Raw genomic sequence first — 15,949 nt, 5'->3', positions numbered from 1 at the left:
ATCCAAAAGCAATTTATTTTCTGCAAACTTCCAAACGCAATTCCTTAAGCTGATTCCCACTTTAATACTTCTGAACTGCTGAATTGGGAATTTGCCATTTGGAGGTGAGCAGAACTTTTGGGGTCTTCTCCTTAAAGCTAAAGCTAATGCTAACGAGGCTAACTGCATCACTATAAGAAGCACGCAAACACACACACACACACACACACTCACACACACACTGCACCACATGCAGAGCATTTAATTTAAAATGTTTTGTCTTGGTTTTTACTGGTTGTGACGTAAAAATAATGTTGGGGTTCCCGGGGTTACCGGTAAGTGTTCTGTTATTTCTAGAGTGGACATTTAATCACCAGTTTGACTTTGGCGGGAGCTCGCAGCAATTGTCCTCACACCCGGAGAAAATCCGTCCAGGACGGCTGGTGAAAGTTGTGTGTGAGCTGAGCACAGTCACCATCTCGACCCTCACGTGTCGCATCCGCCGTTCCCCGATTGTTTCCTTTGTTCTCCTGACCTCGCTGTTCAATGCACTTCCCGCTCCCTCGGCTCACATGTCTTTTCACATGCATCGCGCTTTCCATAGCACGACGGCGTCTTTTGTGGTTGGCAGAGCGGCCCCGTAGTTGACCCAGCAGCAGAGCCCCCCCAGTCACGGCGGTCTCTTTCTTTCTCCGTCCCCCACACGACCGTGTTGTTGGGAATCTGCCATGTTTAACGGGGAGGGAGATAGTTCCAGGGTTGCTGGAGAGCGAAAAGAAAAGGCCGACCATGTCCACGTGACACAGGTTGGCGTTGCCGCGGCGACACTTTTGACTTCCAGACTTGATTTCTGACACATCTGGGACGCCTTCATTCAGCAGCACTCCGAAGCAATTAATCACATAACGACATCTTTCTGCGGATTTAATATCAGCGCCGGGATCAACAGAGCGTGTGATGGGAGGGAGCCCGGAGCTGCTGCTTCCAGACGCTCCGCAGCATGAATGGAAAACCTCTTATCATTCCAGCCTTTGTAGGTCGGCAGATCTCCTCTTCAATTAGGTCCTTTCTTTGGTCTCTCTGCTTACTTCTGCCCAGCACTACACACCGCTGGATACGTTCAGGCTGTTTATAGCTCCTCATTTTCCTGAAATCTTATCAGGAATTCTAACAACGGACCACTAGAAATAATCCAGTGGATGGTATTCTAAGGTCTTCTACTAGAGGCCTGGAAGCTGAGGGTCCTCACCAGTGTCTCAGGGTTGTCTTTATCTGGACAGAGACCTCCAGATGTTGTAGGGATCTGCTGGCGTCGCTCCTCCAGCGTCTCCTACTCCCGCTGTCTTCTGCTGTTTTGCCGTTGCCAGGGTGGCCAGGCTGATTCCAGATCACCATTCCACCTGGCCACACCTGCAAATCAGGACCTTATCTCTGTTATCCACCAGCTTTGGAAGAGTTTTCCGATGTGGAGCCATACTGGGAACAGATGTTTCCGCAGATGATGCTATCTACCCGGTCGTGGCGTTCCACGTGTGCCACAGCTGCCGCCCTCTTGCACCCAGCTGTCTCAGTCACATCCTGGCGCAGTCTGCAGCTGAGCTGTGGCCTTGAGTGGCAACTGAAGCCTGACAGCTGTGGCAGAAACCAGAAATAGCAAAGTGTCCAACAGCTGGAGACATCGAGACAATATGGACTCATGAGAGTGACAGTGAGAGTTGCAGTGTGCCTGTAAAACCGGATATTCCTCACACAGAAATTGGACGGTGACATCGTTTATATTTGTTCATGGACTTCCAAGGACGTCATTAATTCTTGGTAGAACAAATACGATTTTTTTGTATAAAGGGTAAAATGAAGAAAAGGAAGAGGAGGAAAAACTGAACATGCTGGAATTCTACGTTCCACCAGGAGATGGCGACATTGTACCGATGACCTGACGTGACCTGACGATGATCCATAAGAGGAAAACATACATCTACATATGTGTGAGTGTGTGTGTGTGTGTGTGTGCGTGCGTGCGTGCGTGCGTGTGTTTCTGTTAGCAAGTTACCATTGTTAAACTAATTAAGCTCTACTTAACAAAAAAACTTTATCGTCCATAGTGACGGAGCTCAAAACATTAACACAGACATAAAAACACATTTATAACAATGAGACGTGTCTTAAAACAGCAAATAAAAATAATTATACTACTACTACTAATAATAATGATAATAATAATAATAATACGTTACTGTTTTATTTACCCATTGTGTCGTTTTCTTTATTTATATTTCAGCGCGCCGGATTGCTGTATTTTTATTGGGCGGGTTTTCTGTCGACCTTTACCCTTCTTCGTCCATGTGGGAGGTTCTTATTATTCGACCAACTCTTTGGACCCAGTCACTCACACGCCTGCGCCTGCATGTAAGTAAGGGTTTAGTAAGTAAGGGTTTAGTAAGTAAGGGTTTAAACGACCACGCTATGGTCTCAGTTTGCAGCACAGCCGATTCCGCGCGTAAAGATGCGCGGTGACATTTTAGCGACCGAGCGATCCGGAACCACGGGGAACAGAACCTCCTGGTCTTCTTTGCGCGGTGGCAGCAAATATTGGCCGAAGGAGACGCGATGGCAGATGCCTGAGCTGCCTCACGGACCTGCTTCAGGTCCAGATTCTGCAGGTGTCGATGATGCTCGCAGCTTCCGGGTGGGAACTTAAGGGGGAAATTAAAGGAAACTTATCAGCGACAACGACGCGATATTTGTAACGTTTCATATCGCTGCAGACGCGTTGTTGGTGATTAGGTGATGACTTGAGAGTTCATGCTTCAAGAGAACCACCCTGTTATTTGTAAAATCTTAAATTTATTCTTTCAAGAGGATTTAACGGAGGGTTCAGTGTCACTTTTACGCACAGGTCACGTTTCATGCGCCAGTAAAACTACAAATTACATTCAAACCCCTTTGACCATTTCCCCTGACAGAGATCCCGCCATGGCGTCTTCTCTGAGGAGCCTGGTTCTGGACGACAGCAGATATCAGGAATGCTTCAAGCTTTTCCTGCAGCGTTCCACTGAGCATCAGTGTATGCAGGACTTCATCCACAAAGAGCTGCCAGCTATTTTGGCAAGGTAAATATATGTGTTACAGGATGTTGGATTAATTAAACCCCCCATGAGCTATTCAACGTCTGTCTGCCTATTCTTTGTGTCTCCATTTGCTTGACGGAGTTTTAAGAAGGAAGAGATACAATTTGAACTATTACTTGCAGCCTTTTTGGGGGTGTGGCTTTATGTACTGGCCGCTCCCCCAATGTTGGTCGTTTGTTGACATCTTTGTTTTCTCCTCAGTGTCGGGAATGGAAAAGCCCATCTGAATGTGATCGGAGTTGGAAGCGGAGCAGGTAGGAGCGCAACCTGCCCCCGTGTGCTGTGATGTGTCAGCCTGCTGCTTTAAGAGGCAGCATTTATAACACCCAGTAAATGTGCTCAAAGGTTAGCATCCCTGCAGCCACCTGCCTGATCCCTAACCAGCATCTTGACGTCTACCTCTGCTCTACTTTACCTCTGTGGCCGAGGTGACATCCAGACTAATTTCATAAAAAACTCCAAAGTCCCCGAGATGTTATGACCTTTAGCTCACATGAAGGTCACTCCGTTGTGCTTCCCTGCGGTCTTGGGTCACTTTTCGAAGGGAGCCTTGCTGCAGGTCGTTTAACGAACCAGTAAAGTCCACCGGTCCCCCGATGGCTGTATTCAGACACATTCAGCACCTGTCCACAGCTCCTCTTCATGCAGATTGAGCTGTCAGTGCGGTTAAGATGTGTAAGTCAGCCATTAAAAATGGCTGCCGCTGACAGCTGCTGTGTTTGATACTGTGGGGAAAGAATTTTAAGGTTTTCTTTGCATAAAAATCTTTAAAACCTGAATTTATCTCTGTAGGTGAGATTGACCTTGAGATTCTTTCCGAGCTCCATTCGAAGCACCCTGGGGCATCGGTGGATAACGAGGTGGTGGAGCCCAGCGCCCAACAACTGCACAAATACAAAGGTAGAGAAACTGGACTCACTTGTTCGGGTTGTTTCCCTAAAGCTTTGCTTTTTCCATGGGTTCCTTCTGGTTCAACTAATTGTCACATTTCCTGGGAGTCCCACTGGGATCCAGCACTGTGTGTGTGTGTGTGTGTGTGTGTGTGTGTGTGTGTGTTCGTGAATGAGAATTAGAGAATTACAGTTTTTCTCAATCACTTTGGTACATTTTTCCAATCATTCTTGCAATTTGCAGAAGATCAAGTGCATTTCTCAAAACAGTTTGAACAAATAGCAAAACACCGTGGATCACCTGCAAAAGCCAGTCTCTTGCTCAAAATCCTTAGTCCATCCCTCAAAAGCAAGTTTTTGTGTCAATATACTTGTCAGTGCCATCAGAATGTTTAATCATTGTGTCATTGTGTACGGATAAGACAGTCAAATTCATTAGTCATGTTGGCAATTGAATAGTGCACTTTGAAGGGACATGTTGATGTAAAATGTGGTTTAGGTGTGATGACAAGTGTTGTACATTTGACCTCATATAATGTATATGTGTAAGATTGATTGGAAAAGACAAGATTCACATTTACAGAATGACTTCTTTATTGGCAAACATTGACATTGCAGTGCGTAAAGAAAAAAAAAAGACAGCACTGCACATAACAAAGGTGAAATACAATACGTAAGTAAACATAGGTCAAAAATATAAACATAGGTCATACAGTAGGTAAACAAAAAAATATGAACAACTCCCCAAATTCTAATCTCAATCCTGATCTTCAGCTTCTTCCCGTTCCTGTCTGTTAGGCCACAAATTCTCATCCACGTCACACCTGATGTCCTCCCGTGCAAGGCAGCGTGGATAGTATCTTCATGCATGCCTAATCCATGCTCTGCAGGAATCTGCAGTAATGTCTTGGCATGCTGCATCCATTGCAGCCAGAAGTCAACCAAAACAAATTTGAGGAAGACACAATGGCATTGTATAGAGCATCAGTGGAATAGGCTACTGTAATTTTGTATGGGGCATTACTGTATTGACATGTAAATACAGTAAACTCCATGTAATTCAGCACATACTGTTAGATTACACACCTGTTCTCTCTGCGGAAAGTTTGAATAATTGAGGACACAGTTGTTCTGCCAACATTTGGCTGCACCCTTCTCCGCGCTTCAGCCATAGTCAGCCCATGATTCAAAACATGGTCTACAAGTGTTGCTCTGATTTCATCAGGAACACGCATGTGTCCGCCTCTTCTGCCTCTTCCTCTTCCTACTCCTCCACCACGCAGCCTCACCCCTCTTCCTCTCCTTCTTCTTGGCTGTTGTCCTTCCATTGTCAGACATTGTAACTTTCTATTGTGCTCTGGTTACCTATATACTCCCCAGTAGATTGTTCATGAGATGCTCCCTTGAGCTCATTCAGAAAACTGTCGATCATTGGTTGATCAACTCTTTTCATTAGAGAAAGTCTAGATTCACCTGGGAGGAATTTACCAATTTAGATCATATTTACAGACAAATGTCTTATGGAAATGTATATATGCTTGACATGTTATGATGGCTTGGTAAATCATTTTGCATGTGAAGACTTATATGATGAACTATAGCCTAAATGTTTTGGGGAAAGAGACTATTTGATAGATTCCTATAACAAAGCATTTTGATTAGCATGACAAAAGCAATTGATAATGTACGAAAAAACTGAGAATTGTACACAATCATTTGCATGGATGGACAAAAGCATTTGCAATTTGTTCAATGCAATGAGAAACTGCCTTTTTCATCTGCACAAATGGCATGATGATGTGACAATTGAACAAGAACTTTTGAGAATTTCAATTCTGATGTGAGAAATGTACTAAACCAATTGAGAAAAACTGTAATAAGAGCATAGAGACACCTAGTGGTCAGGTTGGGGATTGCAGCTCAGAACATTTCCTTCTTTGCGTGTGTTGTTCACGTTCTGTAGGAAACAACACAACAACCGTCAGACAATTTTCTCTGGGTTGAGATTAAATGTGTTTCCTGAACAGGAGAACTGACATTCAACCACTATCTGACATCCAGAGTTCCAAGTCTCTCCCTACGATAGACCTGGCCCGTCATTCTTTTTCCGCTCCATTTTTTCTTTTTTTTAAAGATTTCCTTTCGGTTTCTTTACCTTTTCTTCATGGAGCATCACAAACATCCCAGATTCAGCGTGTTCAGGTTGTCAGTAAAATGTTGATGGTCGCTGCATCCAAATCACTGTTGGCGAAACAAATCAACTTAAATGACTGAAATTGACTAGTTATACAAGATACAACATAACTTTCATGTGGCGCATCTGCAGAAATGAGGTGTTTTTCTACTTTCTATTGTGTCTTACGCAGCTCTGGTGGCCCAGACACCGACTTTAGATTATTATCAACAGATGCTGTATTACGTGAACGACCCCGAAGCGACGGTGAGATTCTTCCAGAGTCTCCTGAGTGAGAACGGAAAGCTTCTTGTCATCCTGGTCTCTGGTAAGCAGCACCGCCGTGCACGCTGTGCATACAACACAGGTGGAAAATAACCTTACAATACTATTAGGTGCTTTATATAGATTGCTACCTGGTTTTAAAGCCTGTAAAGGTTTATTGTGGCATTATGGGCATTATTTGCGGTCTAAAAGGGGCCCCTTTTCAATGGGTCCCAGGTAAGAGTGGCTGGGGAAAGCTGTGGCAGACCTACAAAAACCAGCTGTGTCACACCGACATTAGCCAGTGTGTGACGACTGGAGACATCCAAAGCTTCCTGGACTCAGAGGGGGTGAGGTACCAGAGTTTTGAGTTGCCCTCTCAGATGGACATCACCGAGTGTTTCAGCCAGGGGGACGAGAAAGGGGAGCTGCTGCTCGATTTTCTCACCGAGGTCCTGGACTTCAGTAAAACCGCCCCGCCGGAGCTGAGGGCCGGGGTGCTGGAGCTGCTGCGACACCCGGACTGCAGCGTGGAGACCAACGGCAGGGTGATGTTTAATAATAACCTGGGAGTGATCGTCCTCGATCGGCTCACCTAGTACATTTATTAGAGCGGACAAACGCGCAGCTGCTCTTTAACATCTAGTTAATAATGTTTTTAATCCAGGGAGTCAAGACTGCAGTATAAATAACATCTAAAACAAATCTCATTCTGATAAATGTTGAGTGGTGTGTTAACATGCTGTCATGTCCTGTGAACTAGGTCTGCCCCTTTGTAAATGAGTTTGAATAAAATTGATCTGTTTTAAAAGACTGAGAGATTTACTGCTCATCTGGCAGCTAATATCACTTGTGTTTTATGTACCGTATTTTCACGACTATAAGGCGCACCTAAAAGCCTAGAATTTTCTAAAAAATCTACGGTGCGCCTTTTAACCCGGAGCGCCTTTTGTATGGATTACGGTAATATTGGTTAATCGCGGCTACCGTAGTCAGTAGGCGTGGCCGAGGTAACAGCAGTAAATTCAGTCCCAAACCATTTCTGTCTGTAAAGACCCCAAAATGGCTCCTTGCAAGAGACGCGCTTTTGACGCAGAGTTCAAACTGAAGACTATCAGTCACGCAGTTGAACACGGAAATAGAGCAGCGGCAAGATAATTTAACGTGAACGAATCAATGGTGCGGAAGTGGAGGAAGCAACAAACGACCTGCGCCAGGTAAAGAAGACTCAACGGAGCTTCCGAGGAAACAAAGCAAGAAGTGGATTAACAAAGGAACTCCAGCCGCTAGATATTGGTGTCAACGGGGCATTCAAAACTAGACTGCGAACTGCATGGGAGCGGTGGATGACGAACGGCGAACAACACGTTCACCAAGACGGGGAGACGGCGCCGAGCGTCATACGTCACTATCTGCCAGTGGATCGTAAATGCCTGGGCATCGACCGTGGTCCGAGCTTTCGGGAAGGCAGGGATTGTCACTGAAATGCCAGACAACACCAGCGACACCGACCCTGATGACGACTTTGACGAGACGGAGCCGGCCATGTTGGACGCCGTATTCGCACAACTGTTCAATTCGGACACCGAAGAAGAAGAATTCGAGGGATTCCTGGATGAGGAATGAACTGATAAAGTGATCTTTACGTGTTTCTTTTGTGTGTTTACAACTTAACAAGGCTGGTCATACTGTGAATATGGAAATTACCGTTTGAACAACGTTGTTATATTGCTATTGTTATATTGCTATTGCTTTGCACTACTTCGAGCGTTCGAGTTACCGTATATTGTGTTTGCATTAACGTTTGATTTACCGCAACGGTACTACGTGATAAAAATGTTGCACTAAATCGAAGATTTATTAAACTCCACTATCCACTTGTGATAAAAATGTTGCACTGCCTGTTATAACTCGCTGTTATTAAACGAACTGTGTTACGCGAAAACGTCACTCGGGAAAAATAATAAAACAGCTGTTTATTCGTTTTGGGAGTGAATAGAGTTGTGAGAACGACGGTTTGTATTCTATTAATAAAGTTTGACTGACTTATCTGGCTGTTTTATTGACATTCCTTTTAGCGCAGCTCGATCTAGTGAATGCGTCATGAAACCACAGGCACTAAGCAGTTTCTATGCTATGCGCCTTATAACACGGTGCGCCCTGTGTATGAAAATATTTCTAAAATAGGCTGTTAATTGAAGGTGCGCCCTATAATACGGCGCGCCTTATGGTTGTGAAAATACGGTATATACGTATTGACATAACCCAGCCAGCTCTGTGAGTGGGATGAACACGCTCACGTATGAACCATGGGATGTATCCACGGGGCTACATCGACTGTCAGAGCTGTTTCGGTCCATATGTCTTTTAATTGCCGGATTTGCATTTTTTCCAACATAAACTATAAAAGCAGATGTTGACTTCCACCCTCGTGTATATGTTCGGTGCTGTAAATAACCTGATGTAGAAGAGCGAGTGTAGTAAACTCTGTGGGGTGACAAACACTTAAATATTTAGTCTGTTCCACTCGATGAAGTTTAAGGGGCAGAAGCTTGGAGGAGTTCGGAGGGACAATGGTATGAATTTGACAAAACATGTGCAATGAGACGTCAAATTACATTATATAATCGAGGCAAAACATGACTGCAAATGCGCCGTGGCCTCTATCAATCTATGGAGGATTCACAGATTTGAGGATTGCATGTTGAAGTAATGGTCGCAATAAAAATGTGTGATATTAAGGATTCCCCTGATTCGGATATCTTAGTGTTTCTGCCCCTTTGGCATGAAAATTCAAAGCAAAACTGAAATGTAATTAAACTTTCTTGAAGCCTGCCGAGTGCAGCGTACCTTGTGGTCATACTCTTTATGACCACAAGGGGCGCCTATGCGCCACCACCCAGTCACTAAGGAGCAAATAAAGAGTCTCCTCCATCCTGACGCGCATGTTTTCAGACTGGGAGGAAACTGGAGTTACTGGAGAGCCTGGAAACTCCACAGAAAGGAGTCTATCGGTACTTTGGGCTCCCTTGTCCATTTGGTGGTTTTTACTCATTTTGTTGCTTGACAGCAATGAGCTTTCCTCTATAAGTGTGTGTCAGCAGGATGGCTGACGGAGGAATTCAGTTCCTGAGCGGCTCTGGTGCTGGAACGTGCTCCCGGTGTTGAACGTATAAAACATTGGGGTTACACTTTAACAGGGTGTCACTGAAGGCAGCGCCATGAGGTGGGAGTCAGAGTGGCGGAGAACAATCAGCTTGTCTAAGGTGTTAAAAATGTCAATTGTGTGTGTGCATGCGTGTGTTATAAGCCACAGAACACTGCTGTCTGTTAACGGGTTAATCATGTGACACACCTTTCATCCTGTATCATAAATTAGAAATCAAAACTTCAGGTTGTGTTTATTTCTCCTTGTTTTTTATATTTCCATTTTTTTAAAATTATTTAACTTGGTTGATTTTGTTTTGTTGTTCTTTTTGTGATTGGACATGTATTTCTGCAGTGATTATTCGACAAGAGTCGTATTAAATGCTTTAACTGTGACTTTATCAGTTAGCACCACCTCTGCTTCTTTTCAGGAGAACTTAATTGTTAATCTCCGGACGTATTTGAATCATATCCGACACACAATCAGCTACGCAGCTGTCAGACATTTGTCTCTGACAGCTGCTCTTACAGGCTGCATGTTCTGATCAGCTCACATGGAGGGAAACTCCAATGGACCCACAGGCGCTTTTTTTTGCCATTAATTCACAGTTTATTAAAGGTTAAAACTGAATTTCTCTTGTCAGTTTGGATGTTCGACTATGGTATAGTTGAACTATAGTGTCCACTATATAGTGGACTTCCTGTCCACTATAGTGAGCGCAGCTGTAACTGGATTTTTAGGCAAAGTTCAGCTTTCAGGAGTTATGCAAGAGCCGAGGTGGAAGCCCGGCCAGCCAATGGGAGCGGAGATCCAACCAGTGGGTTAAAAGGGGAACCACAGCAACTCCCAGTCCTCACGCTCCACACTCAGAGAAGGTAAACAGGAATGGGATTCTTCCAAAGCTGCTGTAGCTTCTGCTTACGTCAATCGTGACTTCACTGAAGGCGGCGTTTGCAACTTCTTTTTCAGGAATCAGCCATGGCCTCGGAAGAAATGTCTTGTTACGAGGGCGCCTCGGTCCAAAGCTTCCAGTTCTATTTGGACCATTCAGGAGAGCATGAGGCCATGCTCAAGTGCCTTCGGGACCTCCTGCCAGCAGAGTTCAAAAGGTGAAAAGCTTCAGAATTCTGCAGCGCTGGTGAATGTGTGAATGCACACTAGTTTGTTGTCATTTCTCAGGAATCCCCCCCCCCCTTACACACACACACACACACACACACACACAAACGCTTTCATTTCCCTCTTTTGTGATCTTTTCCAACAGGATCAGTGCAGACAAGCAGGGCCTGGATGTCCTGGGTCTGGGGAGTGGTGGAGGTACGTGCTGAGGAAAATGATTCGTGATCGAGGGCCAGAAATTCAGATTCCTTTTCTAAAATGAAAAAAAAACAACAGCCTGAAACAATCCTCCCTCACCTGTACGCAGGCGAGATGGACGTCCAGATCCTGGGCCTGCTCAAGGCCGCGTGCCCTGACCTCCCCATCACTGTCGACGTTGTGGAGGGCAGCTCCAAACTCACAGAGGGCTTCAAAGGTATCACACACTAGATCTTTGAGTGCCCTCAGGGGTTCAAAGGTCAAACTGAAAGCCTTTCCCAGTGTCTCAAGCTTCACGCTGGTAGATTTCATTGACTGTTTATCTGCCAGCTTTGGTGGCAAAGAGCCCCGACATCCAGGGGGTCCCGTTCACCTGGCACATCATGCACAGCGACAGCTACATCAATCAAGTCAAAGCGAAGGTGGACGCGAAGAAGTTTGACTTCATCCACTCGATTCAGGTATTCCGACTCGGCTTTTCCAGAACGCGAGAGGCGGGATTCTTCCAAACTTGCCGCTGCGTTTCCAGATGATCTACTACGTGGACGCCCTCACCGAAACCATCGAGTTCTACCACGGCCTCCTGAAGAAAAAGGGCACATTTATGATCATCGTTGAAGCACGTGAGTAGACGGGAGACCTGAATGTGGCTCGTGCTGGTGCTGGTGCTGGTGCTGGTGCTGGTGCTGGTGCTGGTCTGTGTGTAAACGCCGTGTGGTGGTGACGGCAGATGACAGCGGCTGGGACAGACTCTGGTCCACCTACAGCGGGGTGCTCTGCGACGAGGTCATCAAGGAATACCGCTCCTCCAAGCAGGTGATCGCCTCCCTCAACAGCCTGGGCCTGAAGTTTGAGGAGCACGCCATTCCCAACTGCTTCGACGTCACCGAGTGCGCCGACCCGGGCAGCACGAAAGGTCGCCGCCTGCTCAACTTCCTGACGGCCAGAGACGACTTCCATCAGTCCTTCACCCCGGAGATCAGGGCGGAAATCTTAGATTTCCTCAAAAACAAGTGCAGCACAGAGAAAGACGGCAGGGTCATGTTCGACGCCACTTTGAGCTGCCTCCTCGTCCGTGCTTGAGTGTGTAGATTCCTTCTCTTCATAACCTCCATCGTGTTACGCAACTGTTCATATCGGCCTGGTTGCCCAGCAACCATACCGTCCTGCCAGTTTATTTTTACTAAATGGTTGGTTGGTTGTCTGCAAATGTTTCAATAATGAATAAACAGTATAAATTGGCATTTACTTAATTGGAATTCATTTCCATACTGTAAATAAATACCTCTGGTTGTGTTGGAAAACAACAAAAGCAGGCTACAGATAATGAATCCATTATATGTTGTCTTTCTATTTTCGGGTTTTGCTGTCTGGTCGGGTAGGATCTGTAATAACTCCATAATTACAGCTGCAGCAGCTGCAATAGCTCCCCGGGGGCCCAAATCCAGCCCAGAGTAAATATTCTACAGACTGATTATGAGCGGTAAAGGTTAAAGTCACCGTCGAGATCACAAAACGGACTGAAGTTTATGAAATTTCAAAAGACAAAGCGCCCCAATAACAACGTCAGTGGCAGGAGTGGGCCATGAAATTTCATAAGATTTTTTTATTTGTTTATTTGCTGCCAATATATTATTGTCATAGGTCAAAACACACTGTTGGTGTTGACCACGAGTGTGTGTGTGTGTGTGTGTGTGAGGGGGGGGGGGGGGCCTTTATTATGATTTATTATGATACTCTTTCCTTCACTACATAACCTGTTGTAGCTGTTATAACACATACTTAGTGCCTGCTTGATAAATTAGTCTGTATTTTACTTTGACGATTAAAATCTATTAAGATATACAAGTACAAATAGAAAACCTTCACACAGGCTTAAAAGCCTATTTAATTAAATTCCAAGTTTATTCTCATCCTCACCTAAGTGAGACAACAAAGGAAGAATAAATAACTAATTAAGCATTTGGAAGAAAACGCAGAGAAGAAACAAAGACAAAAGCAGCACTGGGGAGCGGAGCAAGCAAACCTGCCTGCCAGGAAGACAAACACACCGTAAGAGTTTCATTAAAAGGTGACTTGTGTCAAACAAATTGACCAGATCAATAAACTGCATTTTGTCATTCATTTGGATGTGATTCAGAAGCATAAACCAGTGTCATTTTAGTGTAGATCCTGTATATTCTGATCTAAAGAAGCGGGCAAGAGCTGCCATAACATGGAAGAACAAAAGCTGGGCTGTGACTGAAGCCAGTGTGGGGACATGTGGACACGGGGAGCAGAGGACAGTGAGGAGATCTGCGGGGAGGGGCGACACCTGCTGGATGAGCGAGGAAGAACACTCCAGCAGGGCGCGCACATGTCCAATTCTTTGTTGGAAGAAGTTGGATTAATTTCACCTTTCGCAATTTTCTTCGCAGCCTCTGTTCTATTTTTAACGTCAGTTGGGAACAGTCACTGATTAATTAATTAGCTAATCTGATCATTAAGTGTAAATGCTATATATATATGGTTTGAACTGATGTTCTAACTTAGCTCTAACAAGCCCATTTTAAAGTTCTAATAAAACAAATTTATATCCTTTTTTGAAAATACCGAACAATGCTTTTATTGAAAAAGAGAAATAAGAAGAAGATTTGATGTTGCAGCGCCACACTGAGGCAGCTTCACAGTCTCCTTTTTTTTTTCTATTTTATTTTTCCAGAAATGTAAATCGCTATCTTCACCACAAATAAAATTCAGGAGCTGCCACTTGTTTCCAACAGTCTTGTTATACTCTACTCCAAAAATAAAATTTCTAATAGAAAAGGGTTCATTAAAAACACATTTTAAAACATTAAAAAGCACAGTGAGTCTCTCACACTAACATCTGTCTCTCGGAGGCAACAGAACAGGCACTGGTCCAACATAGCAGGATTCAGGATTCTAAAGATAAAAGCAACAGCCCCATGTTAGATCCTCCACTGGAGGTCCCTGGGGCAACTTGTTCAGCACCCTCCAGCAGGGCTCCATCCCCTCCCAACCGCCCTCCAGCAGGGACGGGCTCCATCCCCTCCCAACCGGTCAGTCCACACGCTGGCTCTTCTGTTGGACAGTCCTCTCTTTTTGATTACCTTCCTGCAGTTCTGGTACAGGGTCTTCTTGTCCACTGCGTGCAGGATGGATGGCTGTGTTGGCCTAAGGAGAGGACCGTCCAGATCCCCAAGATGGGCAACCAGCTTGATCTCTGGAAAGGGATCACCTCCGTCGGCTGCCTGGACAGGGCGGATGCCCAGCAGAGAGCCCGCGGCCCCTGAGCCCGTTAGGTCGGGTCCTGCTGCGGCCACTATGTGCTCCAGAACCACATGTCCTGCAAGTTACCCTTTTTGGGCAGAAGAGTAACGACTGACCTCCGGGAGGACAATGGCAGGGTAGCCGAGGCCAGGCTTTCATTGAACACCTCCAGCATGTGGGGGGCCACAATGTCCCTGAAGGCTCTGTAAAACTCAGCGTGGAGCTCGTCCAGCTGCAGCAGCCTGTCCAGCCGTTACTTTGTTTCCTCGGAGACCTGAGGCCGCTCCCTACAGAACTCCTCAAAAGTGCCTCATTGTCATGATACTCGCTGGTGTAGAGGGACAAAAAAAACTCCACTGCGAGCTCCCTTAACTGGTCTGGCTCTACGAGTTCCTGCCCTGTGCCCGAAAACAGTGAGTGTGTCACTCTTTTCTGCCCACCCCTCTTCTCTCAGTGATGTTCTGAATCCGGGACCTGACCAGTCCAGCAGGCTGGCTGAGGCCAGTTTTTTGGACTTGAGGACTTCAATGTGTTTTGCCACTGTCCCACCACTATCTAAGACATGTAAAATCCGATTTCCAGACCAGAAATAGCGTAAAACCTCTCTAAAACCATTGTCCGGTGCTAAACACAAGCTAACTCTTATGTAAAATATTCTTAATAGCGACTTCACTTAAGACCAAAGAGTGATCCATAAAACCGACTGGCAGAATTTGGCAACCCCTAAAAACACTGAAGTGGTGTTTGAAGCAATAAAATTGGTCGAGTCTGGTCGAGGACATCCTACCTTCACTCAGGCGGCGCCATGTGTACCGTCTGCTCTCTGTGTGCATCCTCCTCCACACCCACCAGCTGCCTCAGACTGTTGAGAGGCTGGATGAGGCTCTGCATGACTGCGGTCTAAAAAAGACTCTGTGCAGTTAAAACCCCCACCCAGGAATTAAAACTCTTCCGACCTGCAGCTATTTAATCTTGTGCTGACTTTTTCTAAAAAGCTCTTCCTCTGTGCCATTGGTGGGGGCATAAATATGAATAAAAACCAAGGTGTGGTTCTGGAGGCGCGCCTTCACCAGCAGAAACCTTCCGTTCACCACATGCTCCACCTCCAGGGACGATGGGTGAAGCCCCTGGAGAAGAGGAAGCCCACTCCACCGCTGAGGGTGGTGTTTTCTCCAGCTCAAAGCCCTTCATGCCCTTGGTCTGCTGGAGAAACCATACATGTAATCACAGTCACACTCTAAACCACTTTGAAAAATAAATCTAATATACAACTACATTTTAAAGAAATCACACACAAAAGGGATAGAAAAAAAGAAGAAAATGGTTGATGTCACTGCGGTTCATCTTACCACCAGGAGAGGGCAGTATATACACGATAATCTCCCGTTACCGTGAACGTGCGCTTCACACACGTTCTTCAATAAATGGCACACACATTTTTTTCAGTAAAACATGACATCACATCAAAATTCTACATTTTGTTCACATTTTTACCAAGAACAACAGAACCAACGTTAACAACAGTATGTTTGGAGCCGGTTACACACGCTCAGTAGCAGATTGTTCACCTCACGGGCACCAAAGCCTGACAAACCACAGAGGTCTCGTCTGCAGCTATCCGGCAAATGCATTCTGGCTGCTCATTTACCTCATTAGCTCTAAGAGATGAGTAATTGAAATTCATCAGAAATTCTTGTTGGTGCACTCCCCCCTGGTGTAAGTGGGCTTCCAGCACCTGCTAGGGCTCCATTACTGGGGGTCCTCGCTGGGCCCCTCTCAG

At 45.5% G+C, this 15,949-nt stretch overlaps 2 protein-coding genes across 4 annotated transcripts; both read left to right on the top strand.

Annotated features, from left to right (window-relative positions):
• The first annotated feature begins 1,913 nt into the window (after window positions 1-1,913).
• On the top strand, window positions 1,914-7,247 carry LOC130531548 (histamine N-methyltransferase-like). Of its 3 annotated transcripts, XM_057043589.1 has the most exons (7): window positions 1,914-1,964; window positions 2,258-2,385; window positions 2,943-3,089; window positions 3,309-3,361; window positions 3,900-4,007; window positions 6,364-6,498; window positions 6,672-7,247. In XM_057043589.1, the coding sequence occupies exons 1-7, from the start codon at window positions 1,929-1,931 to the stop codon at window positions 7,031-7,033; spliced, it is 969 nt and encodes a 322-aa protein (XP_056899569.1). In that variant the 5' UTR covers window positions 1,914-1,928; the 3' UTR covers window positions 7,034-7,247. The 3 variants fall into 3 exon arrangements, with proteins under 3 accessions (XP_056899569.1, XP_056899577.1, XP_056899585.1); XM_057043597.1 differs by lacking the exons at window positions 1,914-1,964; window positions 2,258-2,385 and adding an exon at window positions 2,425-2,665; XM_057043605.1 differs by lacking the exons at window positions 1,914-1,964; window positions 2,258-2,385 and adding an exon at window positions 2,426-2,639.
• A 2,968-nt stretch (window positions 7,248-10,215) lies between these two features.
• Window positions 10,216-12,141, top strand: LOC130531564 (histamine N-methyltransferase A-like). Its single transcript, XM_057043622.1, has 7 exons — window positions 10,216-10,457; window positions 10,552-10,691; window positions 10,847-10,899; window positions 11,009-11,116; window positions 11,230-11,360; window positions 11,429-11,522; window positions 11,630-12,141. Exons 2-7 carry the CDS (start codon window positions 10,561-10,563, stop codon window positions 11,980-11,982), a joined length of 870 nt encoding a protein of 289 aa, XP_056899602.1. The 5' UTR covers window positions 10,216-10,457; window positions 10,552-10,560; the 3' UTR covers window positions 11,983-12,141.
• Window positions 12,142-15,949: the final 3,808 nt, after the last annotated feature.

Source organism: Takifugu flavidus, chromosome 1 (assembly GCF_003711565.1).
Source record: "Takifugu flavidus isolate HTHZ2018 chromosome 1, ASM371156v2, whole genome shotgun sequence".
NCBI lineage: Eukaryota > Metazoa > Chordata > Actinopteri > Tetraodontiformes > Tetraodontidae > Takifugu > Takifugu flavidus.
This window is presented reverse-complemented; position numbering and strand designations above follow the sequence as displayed.

Coding starts and splice junctions, on each gene's coding strand:
- LOC130531548 (XM_057043589.1), top strand. CDS start 1,929: ATGATCCATAAGAGGAAAACATACATCTACATATGT. Junction 4,008..6,363: donor ACAACTGCACAAATACAAAG/GTAGAGAAACTG, acceptor TGTCTTACGCAG/CTCTGGTGGCCCAGACACCG. Junction 6,499..6,671: donor TCTTGTCATCCTGGTCTCTG/GTAAGCAGCACC, acceptor AATGGGTCCCAG/GTAAGAGTGGCTGGGGAAAG.
- LOC130531564 (XM_057043622.1), top strand. CDS start 10,561: ATGGCCTCGGAAGAAATGTCTTGTTACGAGGGCGCCTCGGTCCAAAGC. Junction 10,692..10,846: donor CTGCCAGCAGAGTTCAAAAG/GTGAAAAGCTTC, acceptor CTTTTCCAACAG/GATCAGTGCAGACAAGCAGG. Junction 11,361..11,428: donor ACTTCATCCACTCGATTCAG/GTATTCCGACTC, acceptor CTGCGTTTCCAG/ATGATCTACTACGTGGACGC.